The 15,766-nt window shown below is 53.6% G+C and overlaps 1 protein-coding gene across 1 annotated transcript; it reads left to right on the top strand.

Annotated features, from left to right (window-relative positions):
- The first annotated feature begins 3,685 nt into the window (after positions 1-3,685).
- GOLT1A (golgi transport 1A) lies at positions 3,686-15,754 on the top strand. The gene is made up of 5 exons (XM_045536103.1): positions 3,686-3,857; positions 11,051-11,142; positions 12,147-12,325; positions 14,684-14,747; positions 15,426-15,754. Exons 1-5 carry the CDS (start codon positions 3,833-3,835, stop codon positions 15,462-15,464), a joined length of 399 nt encoding a protein of 132 aa, XP_045392059.1. The 5' UTR covers positions 3,686-3,832; the 3' UTR covers positions 15,465-15,754.
- Positions 15,755-15,766: the final 12 nt, after the last annotated feature.

Here is a 15,766-nt window from a genome sequence, read left to right as displayed (position 1 = left end):
GACGCATGTTCTCATCTCTGAGGGCTAGCAGAGTGGCGGTCGTTTTTTAAATACGACTCGATTTTGGATTTTGTAACTTCCCCAAGGAAAGCTATAAACCCTGATGTCCTTTGTGAACCAGCGAGAGTCGGGACTAGATCTGGGCCCAAGACAGAGACGTGTGAGGCGGGGGAAGGGGTCTTGGAGAACGTGTCGCTTTCTGGAGGCTGAGCCTTTACCTCCAGCCTCCATCCGGGCCAGAGCCAGGCGGGGCCTTGGAGAGGAGGTGGAACGTGAGACCACAGAGCACCACGGGCGTCACTGTGTCCACGCCCTGGGGCTGGCTCCTCTCCAAAGACGATGGCAGCGGGTGCCTGCCCACTCCGCTCCCGGCCCACATCAACCCCCGTATCAGGCCAGGTGTGGGTTTGGAAAAGGGGACAGTAGTTGAGAAACACAAACGAGAAAGTGACAGGCAGGATGTCCCTTACGGAGAGGTGCTCTGTGACCGTGCAGTCACGTATTTATTCTCGAACAGAGGCCTGGGTGGGGGGCAGGCAGGCAGCCCAGCTTCAGACCCTGCTGCTGCCAGGGGACTGGGCCACACCAGACCCTAAGCCACCCCATCCCGAGCCTCGGGTGTGAGCTCACTGCGTGACTGGGACCGTCACTGGGACCTCTGGGAGAGAAGGCAGTGTGCCATGCTCAGCTCCCGGCTGCTCCTGGCTGTCACTAGCTACATGAAGATTGGACAAGTCGCTGTAATTCCGGAGTGCCAATTTTCTTGTCTATAAACTGGGGGTATTAACCACCATCGATGGAGCGCTCAAGAAAGGCAAATGAGAAGACGGATGAAAAACGCCTGGAAAACTTGAATTCACTTCCAAATGTGAGCAAGTGGGGGTGACGTTGTGAAAGCCCCCTGGCCACCTGCGGGGGCACCATGAGCGGAGAGGGAGAAGGTTCTCCAGGCCTCCTCCTGCCCCAGTTCCGTTGCTGTCGCTGGAGACACTGCCAGGGCCCTTGCCGTCCACCCACCGGGCAGTCCTTCCCCCGCCCAGTTCTGTGCCGCCAGCCCCAGGGAGGCACGGCCCCTGCCCTTCCCCACTGTGGCCACGAGGCTGCCGAGGTGAGGACCAGTCCCAGCCTTCCCGGGCCTCCATCCTGCGTCCGGAGGTTGCCCCTGTGAAGGGCCCCTCCGGGAGGGTGGACTACGGACAGGCCCTCTGGGCTCAGCTCCAGTGCCCAGAGAATCAGGCCAGCAGGGCCCTGCTCCATGAGATTTCGGTTCTCCTGGCTCCCAGGTGGGTTCCAAGGCTGGGGGTGGGGGGTGCTGTGGTATAACCCCGGGGAGCAGTTTAGGACCACACTTTGAGAGGAGAGGAGAAGTCTTTCATACAGCAGCATATTAACAGTATACTAATAGTAATATTAATAATAGCAATAATAAGTGTTATAACTATACTAGGGTAGTGACAGTAATAACAATGGCTCATTAAGTGCTAACCACGTGCCAGGTGCCAGTTCTGTGCACGTGCCCTGGGTTTACTCACTGATCTGCACGCTCTCTCTGTGCAGTAGGGACTGTCACTATCCAAGAAGTTGAGGCACAGAAAGCGTGAAAATGCCTCAGGTCTCCCGAGCTGGGACGGAGCCCCGAGCTCTTAACCTACCAGTTTCTTCACTGGGGGTGATACTGTCCTCTAGGGGGTATTAGGTTGTCTCGATGATGAGGGGACACAACTCTCACTGGCATTTAATGACTGCAAGGCTCGGGACAGATTTCCAAAACAAAGGATTATCCCATATCCTGCACAGCTTTGGAATGTGCCAAAGGAACAAGCCCACGACCAGCACAGGTTGGTCGGACTTCAGCTCATAATAGCAGTAAGCAGGTTTTATGAGCTTTTAGAGACAAATTTCATGAATAACTCAGGAAGTTAGGAGATGGTTATTATGGAGAAGAAACTTAAATGGAATAAAGACATTGTCTCAAAATTATTGAATAATCTACTCCATGCATTGTGTACACGGTGTATTATAAGATTTAAGCTAGTACATATTTGACTGAAAACAGTTCCAATCAGTGGGGTATTACTGAATCCGCAGAGACTGAAAATACTTAACAGAAAGATTTGAGAGAGCCAAACATCACTGAAGCAGAGACACCTGAAATGCAGGCGATCTCATTGGATCTCCTTAATAGAAGTTTTTAGAAATGATTTCATTGTATCACCATCCTTTATATTTTAAAGTGTTTTTGCAGCCCAAGGATGAATACCCATGTCACAACGATGATGTTAGGGGAGTTGCCTGTCGTTTTCCTAGGGCCCAGAGGCACTTGCTCTAAACTGCCACCAATGCCCTTTCTCCTCCCAGTCCATCCCCCAACCCCCACTGCCCATTGGAAATATGTGATCTCCAAGGTCCTGGAGACAGACTTGTACCTCGACATGTGATGGCAGCTCAAGACAGGGATCTGTGTGTCTGTGATATTCCATCGTGACCCGGTTCCGAGGGAGCCATTCTGACAACACACACGTCCCCAAGGCCCATTCCTCTGCACGCACACCAGGGCTCCGCATTATTTCCACCCTGTGCTCTCTAACTTGCCCTGCTATAACAGCCGTACTCAATTAAGGTGATTTCCCTCTTTCTCGTATCATGTGCAAGTGCATCTGAGCTGTTACTACTTACCTAACAGCTTTGATTCTAGCGTTCACTCCCAACTACTCTTGTTTTCTTGCATGTGTGTGGTTTTGGTTTTGTTTTGCACGGATTGGCTCTAGTCTTCCATTCAAATTTAAGTATTATACGTAGGTGCAGGCAATCTATTTTCCTTATGTCTTCTGATAAGTCTTCTCTGAGCATTTCTATATTAGGAGACATTGTGTTTTATTGTAAATTATTATAGTTAGCTTTATCTGAGTTTTTAAAATGATGTGTGTAGATCAGTCCTATCATCTATGGACTTCATTTCTGGGTAGCGGAGACATTACAAAGCAGACGCTGCTCTTGCAATGCTGAGAACCACGGCTCTGCAGTGGGAAAAGGGACATTGGGGGCTGACTGCCCCTCCTGTCCCACAGAGGAGGAAAGGATGCACCCATGTCTACACAGCTGGTGCGTAGACTAGAACCAGGCCTCCTGCGTTGTCCAGCCTTACTCTAGCCCAAATTCAAGGCTTTGTCTTCCATAGCTCAACCTCACAGTCCAAAGCTGGACACCGCTGGGGCAAAGGAGGTCGAAGCCCTTGTGTCTAACTCCCTTGTGGCACTTTTGCCCTTGATTTAACCGAATGCGGCTCAGCCATTAGGTCAGCAACGGGTTTGACTCAGTTGCTCGTCGCCCCCTAGCGTCCAGTATGTGTAATAACAAGGAAAAATTTGACTCGATGAATTTAGTACATTTCCAAAGAGATTCACAGATTCCAACTCTTCACACACCCTCCACCAAACCAAGCAAGGAAGCTGGGCACCCCCAGGGACCTGGGCACGTGGGCCCCCATTCTTCCACATACAATCCAAGTTGTGTCGAGGACGTGGGAGGCCCTGAACTCAGCCTCAGGCATGGGGGTGCGTGGACAGGGTCAGGCAGGCACGGCCTTGTCTGGCGGGTGGGGCGTGTGGAGGGGGCAGTACCCTCTGGGAGGAACTGGAGGAGGGAAACTGTGACTTTAAGGGGCCATCTGTGTGTTGGGGGGCAGGGTTGGAGGGGGAGTTAATGATTTACCAGAGGCTCATTTCACAACTTGCCAAGGGTCAGCTTCCTGTGACCATGTACAGGCTCGGTCCCCTCGGCCGCTGCCCGCCTGCCAGCGTTGAGCCGGAGGGTCCCCCAGGCAGAGTGCAGCATGATCTCCATCACCGAGTGGCAGAGTGAGTGGAATGACCGGAGGGAGGGGCTGCCATGGGGACACAGGCTGGGGTGGGTGGAGACCTGCCCCTCCCAGCCGGGCTCTCTCTCTTAGGAACCCACAGACTGACCTCTGGAGCCAGGGCCGGGAGCTGCTGTGCTGGCATCCTCGAGGCAGGGGCCCGGGCCGTGTGTGGCTTTCCCGCCTTGCCCTGGGCCACAGGTAGCCAGAGCCTGGTGCCTGGGGAAACTGGCAAGTTCACCGGCCAAGCTGAGCTCTTTCCAGTCCAGGATTCGTAGACCTGGGATGCCCCGAAGGTGGGCTCAGGAGGCCTCTGCCCATTCAGACATCCTTCCCCACAAACCCTCAATGTCTGCTCTGGCCCAGGGTCCCTTCTTAGAGGAAACTACTCTCCACTCCCCTGCCCAAACCACCAGATCCTCACTCCTAAGCCTCCTCTCCCTTCCTGTGGGGAAGGGTAGGGAGGTCTGGGCTGGTGGGAATCCCTGTGGCCCTGTGGGCTTGGTTTGGGTGAGTTCCTTAAAGCCTCTGAGCCCTGGCGTCTCATCTGCTGAACTGGTGGTGATGTTCTCTCGTTCTCTCTCTGTGCCCAGCACTGTGTTGAGCACAGAGTATACAACCGTGAATGAAACAGACGTCATTCCCTGCTTACATTCTAGAGAGGGGAGACAGGTGGTTAACAGATAAAGAAATAAAAATGTAGTATGTCACTTGGTAATAAGTCCTCCCGACAAAAATAAAACAGGATAAGAAGGCTATGGAGGTCGGGGTGGGAGGGGTTGCTGTTTTACACAGGGCGGTTAGGGAAGGTGCCCATCATAGAGAGACCTGCAGGGAGTGAGGAAGCAAAGCCATGCAGCAGTCTGGAGGGGAAATGTTCGTGGAAGAGGGGACAGATGGTGCAAAGGCCCTGAGGCATTAGCATACTTGGGGTGTTTGAAGAAGAATAAGGAGGCCAAAGTGAAGCTAGTAGAGGGGAGAGTCTGATTTAGACTCTTAGACTCTAAGAATTCAGGTCAGGGAGGTCCCTGAGGGGTCAGACCACATAGAGACTTACAGGCCATTACAGCCCACTACATAAGATGGGAAACCACTGGAGGGTTTTGTGCAGAGGCGTGAGAAGTTCTACTTGTATGTTTAAAAGATCGCTCTGAGTGCTGGGTTGAGAACAGGCTATGGAGGGCGAGGGAGCGGCAGGGAGGCCAGTCCTGGGCGGCAGGCGGTGGAGGGCCAGGGTGTTGGCAGGGAGGGGGTGGGAGAGCTCCACGCTGGCTCTGTCTTGAGGGAACTGCAGACAGGGCTTGCTGAAGGATGGGATGTGGGGTGCGAGAGAAAGAGGAGTGGAGAATGTCTCCTATATTTTTATCCTGGAAGGACTGAGTAGGAAGGAAAGCAGGAGCTGGGTTTTAGCCGTCTGAGTTTGCTCGTGCTGTTGGACGTCTGGGCGAGATGTCAAGCCGGCAGTTAGCAGTTCCTGCTGCTGAGTTGCCGGCAGGAGTCCCGAGTTCCAGACGGAGACCTGGGCTGGAGAGAGAAATCTGGAAGTTGCCTCCATAGAAATGGTATTTCAAACAATGAAAGTCCATGAAACCACCTAGGGCACAGTTTCTCAGCCTCCCCACTACTGACACTTTGGGGTGGGGTAATTCTTTGTTGTGGGGGGGGGCTGTCCTGTATGATATAGGATTTTACCAGCATCCCTGGCCTCCACCTGCTACGTGCCAGGAGCACCCCCTTCCCACCCAAATTGTGACAATCAAAAATGTCTCCAAACATTTCCAAATATCCCCTGGGGAACAAAATCATCCTCCTTCATTCTCCACCCCTGACCCCCTGCTGCTGGTTGGGAACCACTGACCTGGGGGATAAAACAGAGAGAGAAGAGGGCTGAGGCCGGAGCCAGTGGCACGCTGACAATGTAGCAAACCAATTAGCCTGCAAGCAAGTACACTGTTACCAAATGTGATAAGCCTGTGAAGAATGTGCTAAGTCCTGTGAGAGAGAGAAATGAGGGAACCAGATTTAGGTCAGGGGACAGAGTGTGGACTAGGTTTCCCTGAGGAACTGACAATTGAGCTGAGACCTGAAGCATGAGCATGTGTTTGTCAGGTAACAAGCGGGAAGAAGGGTGTTCTGAATAAGGAGACTGCATGTTCAAAGGCCCTGAGGCAGGAAGGCTCACAGAGAGGCAATGAAGAGCAGTGTGGTGGGAGCATGGCAGGCAGGAGGGACAGTGGCAGAGGAGGAGGGAGGATGGGTAGGCCCAGCCCCTGTCAAGCAGGGCCGCTGTGCCATGGTGCGATGAGAGGGCTCTGCTGCATTCTAAGCTCGGGAGGCAGCATGAAGGATGCTAAGCAGTACACTGACGTGATGGGATTGTCTGTGCTTCAAGATCCTTGAGTGCTGTGTGGAGGAGGACGGGGAGTGTGCAAGAATGAAGCAGGAGCCCATGCGTGGTGGTGGCTTGCATGTAATCCCAGTTCTTTGGGAGCCCGAGGCAGGAGGATCACTTGAGGCCAGGAGTTTGGGACCAGCCTGGACAACATAGCAAGACCCCATCTGTACAAAAATAAGAAAAATTAGCCAGGTGTGGTGGTGTATGCATGCCTGTCGTCCCAGGCACTTGGGAGTTTGAGACAGGAGGATTGATGAGCCCAGGAGTTCAAGGCTGCAGTGAGCTATGATCGCCCACTGCACTCCAGCCTGGGTGACAGAGCGAGACCCCGTCTCTAAGAAAACAAACAACAGTGAAGCAGGAGGCTAAATGGGGGCTGCTGCAGGAGTCCAGGAAAGAGACAACGGTGTCTGGGAATCCAATGGTAAGAATGGAGAGAACTGGACGCTTCCAGGATCCATTTTGGAAGAAGCAGCAATAAAACTGAGCTGGGGATTGAGTGGTGACATTTTTACTCAGCTGGGGAAAACAAGCGAGGCGCAGGTTGAAGGAAGATACTGATAAATAGCTCCATTTGCGACCTGTCGAGTTCAAGATGCTTGAGAGAAAAGCAGGCAGATGTGCCGAGTAAGCGGCTGGGTGTGAGCTCAGGAGCTCGCGGGGAGGCCCGGGCTGGAGACACAAACATCACCACTGTCAGCACACAGAGATATTTAAAGCATGGGGATACGTGTGAAACACGACGAGAAGAGAAGTGAGTTGGTTCCAAGCCCTGACAATTCAAATTCCAAGAGGAAGCGAGAAGCAGGGGCGGGCAGAGGAGACTAACGCAGCTACAGCGGCTCTTTCCCAGCCAGGAAGGTGGGGGGAGAGGCAGGCTGTTCCAACAAGGGCGTGGTCGGCGCTGAGAGATGGAGACTGACACCTGTCCCTCGCGTTTGGCAGCATGGAGGTCATTAATGGCCAATGCAAAGCAGTTTCCGTGGAAGTAGACTGGACTGGGTTGGTTAAAGGCACTTCTTAGAGCCAGACGTCTGGGTTCAAACCCTGGTTCTGCCAGCTGCTGGCTGTGTGCCCCTGGCAAGTGACTTAACCTCTGTGTTTCAGTTCTGTTTGTAAAATGGGGCTAATAGCAGTACTTACCTCATAGGTAGTTATGAAAAGCAAATGCATTAACGTACCTGAAGTACTTAGACTGTGCCTGGCACAGCGTGTTCATTATTCTGTTACCCACTGTTGTTAATTCTGAAAAGTGAATGAAAGTCCTTCTTCTTTTCATTTCCCTCCTTGCTCTTCCTGAACGATTCAGTCTTCAAACCATCAGGTGGAAAAGACAGTGGCGGGGTGGGGGTAGGAGGCTGTGGTACCCAGAGTGGGATGCCAGAGCCCCAGCTGAGTGAGAAGGGGGTTCACACTGGGGGTGGCCTGGTGCACAGTGTCATAGGCAAAGTAGGGTGAGGGGCATCCCTGCGGGGTAGGGGTAGGGGGTGGAGAATAACCTTACAGTGGGGAGACCTGGCAGACAGCATCTTAAGAGTAAAGAAACATCCTCAGTAATGGGGCAAATTGAAATCATGCATCACCTACTGGGATGCAAGGAGAACATAACATCACATCTTGTTGCTATTTCTGCCTAAGGTGCATAACCTGCATCTATAGTGAGGAAACATCCGACAAAGCCAAATGGAGGGGCAGCTGGGAAATAACTGGCCCAAGTCCTCCAGAGTATCAGGTCACGTCAAGGAACTTTTCCAGACTTGGAAACTAAAGGCACATGGTAATTCAAGGTGACACGTGATGACAAGCTGGGCTCTTCCTATGAATGATTTTATCGAGACAGCTGATGCAACTTGAACGGGGTCTGAGGGTTAGAGGATAGTCGTGTATGAACGTTAATTTCCCAGTTTTGGCGGTTGTATCTTGGCTGTCTAGGAGAAAGAAGGAAAACCACACAAAGTATCCCGGGGCGATGAGATATCAGGCGGCAACTACTCTCAATGGTTCAGGAAAAGGATTAGCGTAGTAGTGTACTTGCAACTTTTCTGTGCATTTGGGATTGTTTAACTAAAAAGCAAAAGGAAAAGGAAAGCATCGAATGATGTTCTGAGACTGATTGCACAGCCTGGAGCCAGAGGGACCCATCTGTTAGCTCCATGCGATGCTTCCTTGGAGCTGTAGCTGCCCTTTTGGAAGAAGAAAGACGTTGCAGCATCGTCAATGCGAGCTGCAAAGGGCGGAGTTGGGGAAGCCGGGCTCATCTGCATCAGGCTGCGGGCTGGGGGCTCTTCTTGGCAGCGGCTCGGCAGCCGCAGGGCAAGGGGCTAAATGGCACCAGCGCGCCTGCCCGGGAGCCCTAGAGCCGGTGGGTCTCTGAGGTCCGGGGAGGGCCCCGCTTCCCACTAGGTGGCGCCCTGGAGAGCCAGGCCGCCCTGGAGCGGGACCTCCGCCGCCCGGCGGCTTCCCGGGGGCGCAGCGGGGACAGCCGAGGCCGCGTCCAGCAGGGGGCGCGCTGCCCCACCTGGCGGACTGCAGGCACACCTGCCACTCCGGGCAGCGACTATCGAGGCGCAGGAAGCTTGTGTGCGAGAAACACAGCTTCTGGCCCTTTTCCGTGGGGCTTTGTGTTGCCCTGGACGCTGGAAGCACCAAGTGTGGCTCACACAGAAGGCTGCCCCGTCACAGGAAAGTTCTAGAATTGCACCAGCCCTTGAAGAAGAGTGTCAAACAAGTCGGAGGGGGATAACTGTGCGTGCCAGCCTCACTGTTGCAGAAGGAAGTGCAACGTAGGAGGGAAGACATGAAGGTGTAAATCCGATAAACACGCTGTTTCTACAAAGGAGTATGAGGCTGCTCCTAAGGGCGTACAGGATGGACATATGGATGGTTCAACAAAACACAATGAAAAATATTCACATTATGTTTTCACACAAAGACTTCTAAGGGAGATAGAAAGAAGGGTGTGTAGTCAGAACTGGAACCCAGGGCATGTTTTTGTGGCAGGTGTAGGCAAATAACAGGTATTTTATAACAAGCAGAAAAATTTAAAACACCTTTATCATTCAGGTTAAACAACTACAGTTGTGGTCTTCCTCCACAATATCCTAGCCTGCACAAAATTATCATGACATTAAAGCAGATGTGCTTCTAGATCCTCGACTTACTGCCTCTGAGGACAGAAGCATCATGCATTGTGGAAGGAAGAACACAACCTTCATAATGGCCTACGGGGTTGTAATCTGCCCAGCTGTCCTGGGTTCTGAGAGATTTAATTCAGGCAGGCAGGAGGAGGCGGCGTAGAAACAAGCCCAGATAGATCATGAAGGTTTGTCAGAAACAGGAGGAATCTGCCATTGGTACAAAACGGATTCTGGGCAGCGGGGTGATGTGTTGAAAGAAATGACCTTGCCCTGGGTCCTAACAAAACCCGGCTTCTGCCAAGAGTGAGACCCAGTGAGACTGGCAGTTTACTGGACTATGAGTTGAGTGAGGTTTTGGTCTATAATTTAAACGATAAATCTCATCTCTATATTTTTAGCGATTTAGAGGAGAACTTTGACCTTATTTCTGTATTGGAATTGATCCTAATCCTCTTAAAATCTGTACCGTAACAGATTATAAAGGATTAACTACCCAGAAGATGATTGTCTTGTTTGATTTTCTTTCAATTGTAAATATAATTTAGCCAGTAACTCTAGTTGAATAATCTTTTGTTTTTACAGTCCTGCCTATTAACAGCCAGAGTAATTTTCCCCTTTACTTTTAACAACTACCTATAAAAACGTGGTAATAATAACAATTTCATAGAGGTTATATGGCTCAATTCTAAGATGTTAGTTAACAAGTCCAGTAAAATTTTCAACAAAGGTGTCAAGACCATTAAATAAGGAAAGAACAGTCTTTTCAACAAATGTTGAGAAAACTGTATATATATATATATATATAGAATATATATATATATAAACACACACACACACACACACACAAAAGAATGAAATCAGACTCTTACCTTATACCATATGCAAAAATTAAATGGATCTAAGACCTAAACATAAGAACTAAAACTATAAAACTCTTAGAAAAAAACATACGGGAAATTGTGACACTGGATTTGGCAATGATTTCTTGGATATGACACCAAAAGCACAAGTAACTAAAGAAAAAAAATAGATCAATCAGACTACATCAAAATTAAAACTTCCTGTGCATGAAAGAACTCAATCGACAGAGTAAAAAGGCAACCTACAGAATGGGAAAAAATATTTGCAAATTATATATCTGATAAGGTGTTAATATCAGGATATATAAAGAACTCTTACAACTCAACAACAAAAAGAACAACCTGATTTAAAAATGGGCAAAGGGCCGAGTGTGGTGGTTCATGCCTGTAATCCTAGCACTCTGGGAGGCTGAGGCAGGAGGATCGCTTGAGCTCAGGAGCTCGAGACCAGCCTGAGCAAGAGCAAGACCCTGTCTCTACTAAAAATAGAAAAATTAGCCAGGCATGGTGGCAAGTACCTGTAGTCCCAGCCACTTGGGAGGCTGAGGCAGGAGGATCGCTGGAGCCCAGCTTCTCCCCAGGGCCATCGTGTATAGAAGAGGCCGGCACGGAGCCAGGTGCCGGGCACACCTTCATTTCCATCCTCCCCATCCCTTCCATCCCACCACCCCCTGGGAGCAGGGAAGTCGAGATTGCTGGATGGAAATGGAGGCCCCCCCACAGAGGGTGACTGTCCTGTGGCGATGGGAAAAGTTTTGCCCCCAGAGCCCACTCCACCCCACCACCTCCCTGCCCGTTGCAGAGATTGGCGTGGGCATCACCGGTTTCGGCATCTTCTTCATCCTCTTCGGGATACTCCTGTACTTTGACTCGGTGCTCCTGGCCTTCGGAAACGTGAGTTCCCCACCCCATGTGCTCCCCTGCCCCAACCCTCCTGAGGTCTCTGTTGCCAGCAGAGCCGGCCCCAAGTTCATGCAGATCATGCCCAGCCAGGGGCCAGAACTCACAGAGGGCGGGCACATGAGGGTGGCAGGAGATGGACCGCAGAGCCTGCTTGCCCAGAGAATCTGAGCACCTGGATTCTCACGACAAGCTCTGGGCCGGGCCCTGGGGGTTGCAGATGACTCGGGCATGGTCTCTGCCGCCTGCATCCCACCGTCTAGGGCACGGTAGAGCGCGTGCGTGTGCGGCTGCGGAGGAGGGCGGGGCAGTGGTAAAGTCACAACCAGATGAGCACGTTTCCTATGAAACCAGGGGCTTAGAGGAGAGCGAGCGCACCCGGCTGGAGAAGGGCGAGAAGGAATTTGCGAAGGAAATGGTGGTGGTGGGGGGCGTGGAACAGTAAGAGAAAGGTAAGGACCCGGGGAGGGGAAGCATGGGACATGCTGGAAGAAAGCCAGAGTTAAATTTGACGAGCGCCTGGGCACTCTTAAGGGGTCGTTAGGAGCCAAGGCAAAGAGGGGACGGGATGGGGCCATCGAGTGCAGGCCTGGAGTGTCAGTCTAGGGGCTGTGGAGCCCCGAACGTTCTGTGTGACTTCGGCTGTGGCTGCCTGTCCTGTTTAGGCCTCAGTCTTTCCCCCTGTGGGATGGGGAGACTCTCCCTGTCTGTCCGTCTTCCCTGGGAGGCTCGATGAGACGAAGTCATGTATGAAGGGTTTAGGATCCAAGGAACTGGGCGGGAAACGGGACACCTTCCCAGCTCCCCTCGTCCCTCCCCCTGCCTCTGGCCTGTTCCCAGCCAGCCCGACTTCCGTGAGGCTCCGGGGCTCTGCCGCGTTGCTGGGCGCCCGCTGACATGTCTCGAGGAGGTGGCACGTCTCACCCCCGCCAGGCCCGAGCCCCCGACTCCTAGCGGGGTGGGTGTGTTTGTGTCACACTCCTCTCCCTCCCCCACAGCTGCTGTTCCTGACGGGCCTGTCCTTCGTCATCGGCCTGCAGAGGACGTTCACATTCTTCTTCCAGCGGCACAAACTCAAGGGCACCAGTTTCTTCCTGGGGGGCGTGGTTATCGTGCTGCTGCGCTGGCCGCTCCTGGGCATGTGCCTGGAAACCTACGGATTCTTTAGCCTGTTCAAGTGAGTGCAAACCCCTACCGCTCTGGACAGACCCGCCAGGCGTCTGAGTAGCTCAGATGACCCCGGCAGGGTGTGCAGAAGCGGGGACTCTGCCCTGCAGCAGAGGAGAGCCACAGAAGGCTGGAGCTGGGGACAGGCCTCCGCTCAGGCCTGGGAGAGGCCCCTCCAGCAGTGGGCTGAGGGCCGCACTGGCGGGATCAGCCCATCCTTCGGCAAACCCGGTCTGAGCACCTGCTGTGTTCCCAGGGCTGTGCCTGTCACCCGGGAAGAGCCACAGGGCCTGCCCTCAAGTCCCAGTGACCAGCTGGAGAGGAAGGGCAGAGAGCTGACATTTGCCAGGCACAGTCACAATCGTCATCTCATCTCATCCGCACAGCCCACCGTAGGATTGTTCCCTGCTCAGCAGGCGGGCAAACCCACGCTCAGAGAGCTTGCCCCGCCCCAGCTCCCACGTGGGTCTCATCGCCAGCATGCGGGAGACCCAGGTGTCTCTGGCTCGTGGCTCCACACCCCTTGGCCCATCCTGTGCCAGCCCCGAGCCTGTAAAAGGCAGGGTGGACCTCCGTGATGACGTGTGGCCACTGCCAGGGCTGTGGGAGCCCAGAGGGGAGGCCAGGGAGGTGACCTAGAGGAAGCAGGACCCAAGACAGAGCTTGGGGGGCGGGTGGGATCTAAGAGAACACTGGGCGTGCTGAAGGGAAAGCAGGGAAAGGGTATCGGGGGGAAGCAGGGCGGGAGTGAAGACTGTGTGTCTGTGGGTGCCATGGAGAGGATGGGGTGATGGGGGTGACAGGATCTGGAAGAATCGTGGCTTAAATCATGGGAAATCATGGGGGGTTAGGAATGCCTGGGTTCTCACAGAGCCCCAGCTTGCTTGGGGGAGCCTTGAAAACACCCCGATTGGCCTGAACGGCCTGGGCCTCAGAGACACCAGGTCACGTGGCTTCAAGAAACTCCCTTTTCTCACCCGTCTGCCATCTGCTTATTCAGTATTCAAATATGTCATTATTCAAACAGTCATTTATTCAAACCATCAAATACATCATATAATAAGCACCTATGACATGCCAAGTACAGGGCTAGGTGCGGGGATGTCGCACCACGAACCAGGAGAAAGTTCCTGAGGAACTTGCAATTTAGTAGGGAAGACAATAAATTCTGACAAGAGTTACCATTTATCGAGGGCTTAGGGCCGGGTGCGGTGGCTCACACCTGTAATCCTAGTACTTTGAGAGGCCAAGGCGGGAGGATCACTTTAGGTCAGAAGTTTGAGACCAGGCTAAGAAAAAGTGAGATCCTGTCTCTACAAAAAATATAAAAATTAGCCAGGTGTGGTATACGCCTGTAGTCCTAGCTATTCAGGAGGCTGAGGCAGGAGGATCGCTTGAGCCCAGGAGGTGGAGGTTGCAGTGAGCTATGATGACAACATTGTACTCCAGCCTGGGCAACAGAGCAAGATCCTATCTGAAAAAAAAAATAATAAAATAAATAAATAAATATAGATAGATAGATAGATAGATGGATGGATGGAGAGAGAGAGAGAGAGGGGGCGGGTTTAGAAGCGGGCTGGGGCCACTGCAGATTTGGGAGTTCAAACCAAAAGAAAACCTTGACAAAGACACCTGTGGCAGCATAGTAGGGGAAGGAAAAAATGGGGCTATGAGGGACCTCCGAATGCAGTGGAGCCTTGGGAAACTGAGGCGCGAGGAAAGCAGGTGGCGCAGCCAGAATTCAGGTTTCTAATCTCCTCCCTCACCCACTACGCACATGGCTCCCTTCCCAGCCCACCTCAGTGTCGCCGTGCCCTGTGAAGGCGCACACGCGTGTCCACGCCAGGCCTTGCCCTCGTGGGTTTGACGGTGGGGATGCAGGCGAGGCTGCCTGGGGGGGCGCCAGGCACGAGGAGCGCAACTGTGAGCTCAGCCTCCGCCCTGGGCAGCTGCCCGCCCAGGCTAGGGAGGAGGAGGGGGCTCCGGCCAGAGCAGTAGTGAGCGTGAGAGTAACCGTGATACAAACCAGCATTTCTTTGTGTAAGGGCCTGCCCTGTAGATGCTATTGATATTATCATCAGCTCCATTTTATGGCTGGAAACTGAGATTCAGAGATGTCGAGGGCTTTGCCCAAGTGTAGCCAGTGCCAGTAAGTGGTAGAGCCAAGATTTGAACCCCGGGAGTTGACCCCAGGGACTTCCTTCTTAACCACTTCACTTGGCTGCCTCTCAAAAACAGGAGTGCAGGACCAAGCCTGCCCCCTGGGGCCCAGGGCCACAGCTTGAGCCTTTGGGGGACCTCAGGCTTGCTCCCCTCCTCCTCCCCTCCTGGGCCATCACTGATCCTCCCTCCTCCCCTCTGCTCCTAGGGGCTTTTTCCCCGTCGTCTTTGGCTTCCTGGGCAACGCTGCCAACATCCCCCTCCTGAGTGTGGTAAGCAGATCATGCACGTGGCTTGTGGCTCGTGGCTCGTGGCTGGGTGGGGGTGCCTTGGGGAGGGGGAAGCACACGGACCTGGTAAAACTGCTGCCCCAGGGGCAGCGGACCCCCCCACCCGCCCCCAGACCTCTAGCCCAGGTCTGCCAGCCTTCAGCTCCCCTTCTCCTCCCCGCACCTTCTGCACTTGACAAGGACACAGAAGTGAGGCCACCTGTGGGCAGTTGCGCCTAAATGAGTAGCTCCTCGTTAGAACCAAAGAAACGGAGACTCGGGACTGTCCGGAGTCTCCACTCAGACTCAGCCGGGAGGTGCCTGAGGTTTCTGGGGAGCTGGCTGAGTCTGGGCCCAGGCACGGAGAGGATGCGTGACAGCCAGCGACAGCAGGGAAGCAGGTGGCAGACTGTCCTGTCCTGGAGGCAGGCATGGCCCGTGATCCCAGCCCCTGCCCCTCCCTTTCTCTGAAGCACCTGACGGAAGATGGGCTCTCTGAGGAGCCCGGGACCCTCCAGCCAGCACCTGGCTGTGCCCGCCAGCTGGGCACATCCCCCGCCGCCCGCTCCCCGCAGCTGTGCCTGGCGCAGCTCCCGGCTCTCAAGGCCGGCTCGGTAATAACCTGGATATTGAGTCTGCTCCCCAGCCTTTGTCTGGAGTAATGATCCTTGGCTCCCACAGCTGTTCCGCAGGCTTCAAGGCACCAGCTCAGTGGTCTGAACAACAGAGATGAGCTCCTTGAACTTGGATCCTTGGTGGAAGGGGCTGGAGGGAAAGTGGGGACCACCCCCGCACGGCGCTGACTCACTTCCCTGCACGTCGGACCGCCTCGAGCCCAGAAGCAAGGATGGAGCTGAGTGGCCTCGAATCCTCAAGCAGCTCGAGAGGCTGCCAGGACTGCTGGGAGGAGAGGCCCAGGCCCCAGGAAGACCAGACTGCGCTGACATCACAGCCCCACCCTCTACTGATGGGAGGGAAAGTGAAGATTAAATTCCCAAGCCGTGAGTGTGTCTGAGACTCAA

This window comes from Lemur catta, chromosome 23 (genome assembly GCF_020740605.2).
Source record: "Lemur catta isolate mLemCat1 chromosome 23, mLemCat1.pri, whole genome shotgun sequence".
Classification (NCBI taxonomy): Eukaryota; Metazoa; Chordata; class Mammalia; order Primates; family Lemuridae; genus Lemur; species Lemur catta.
The sequence above is the reverse complement of the archived record's forward strand: the minus strand, read 5'-3'. Positions and strand labels throughout refer to the sequence as shown.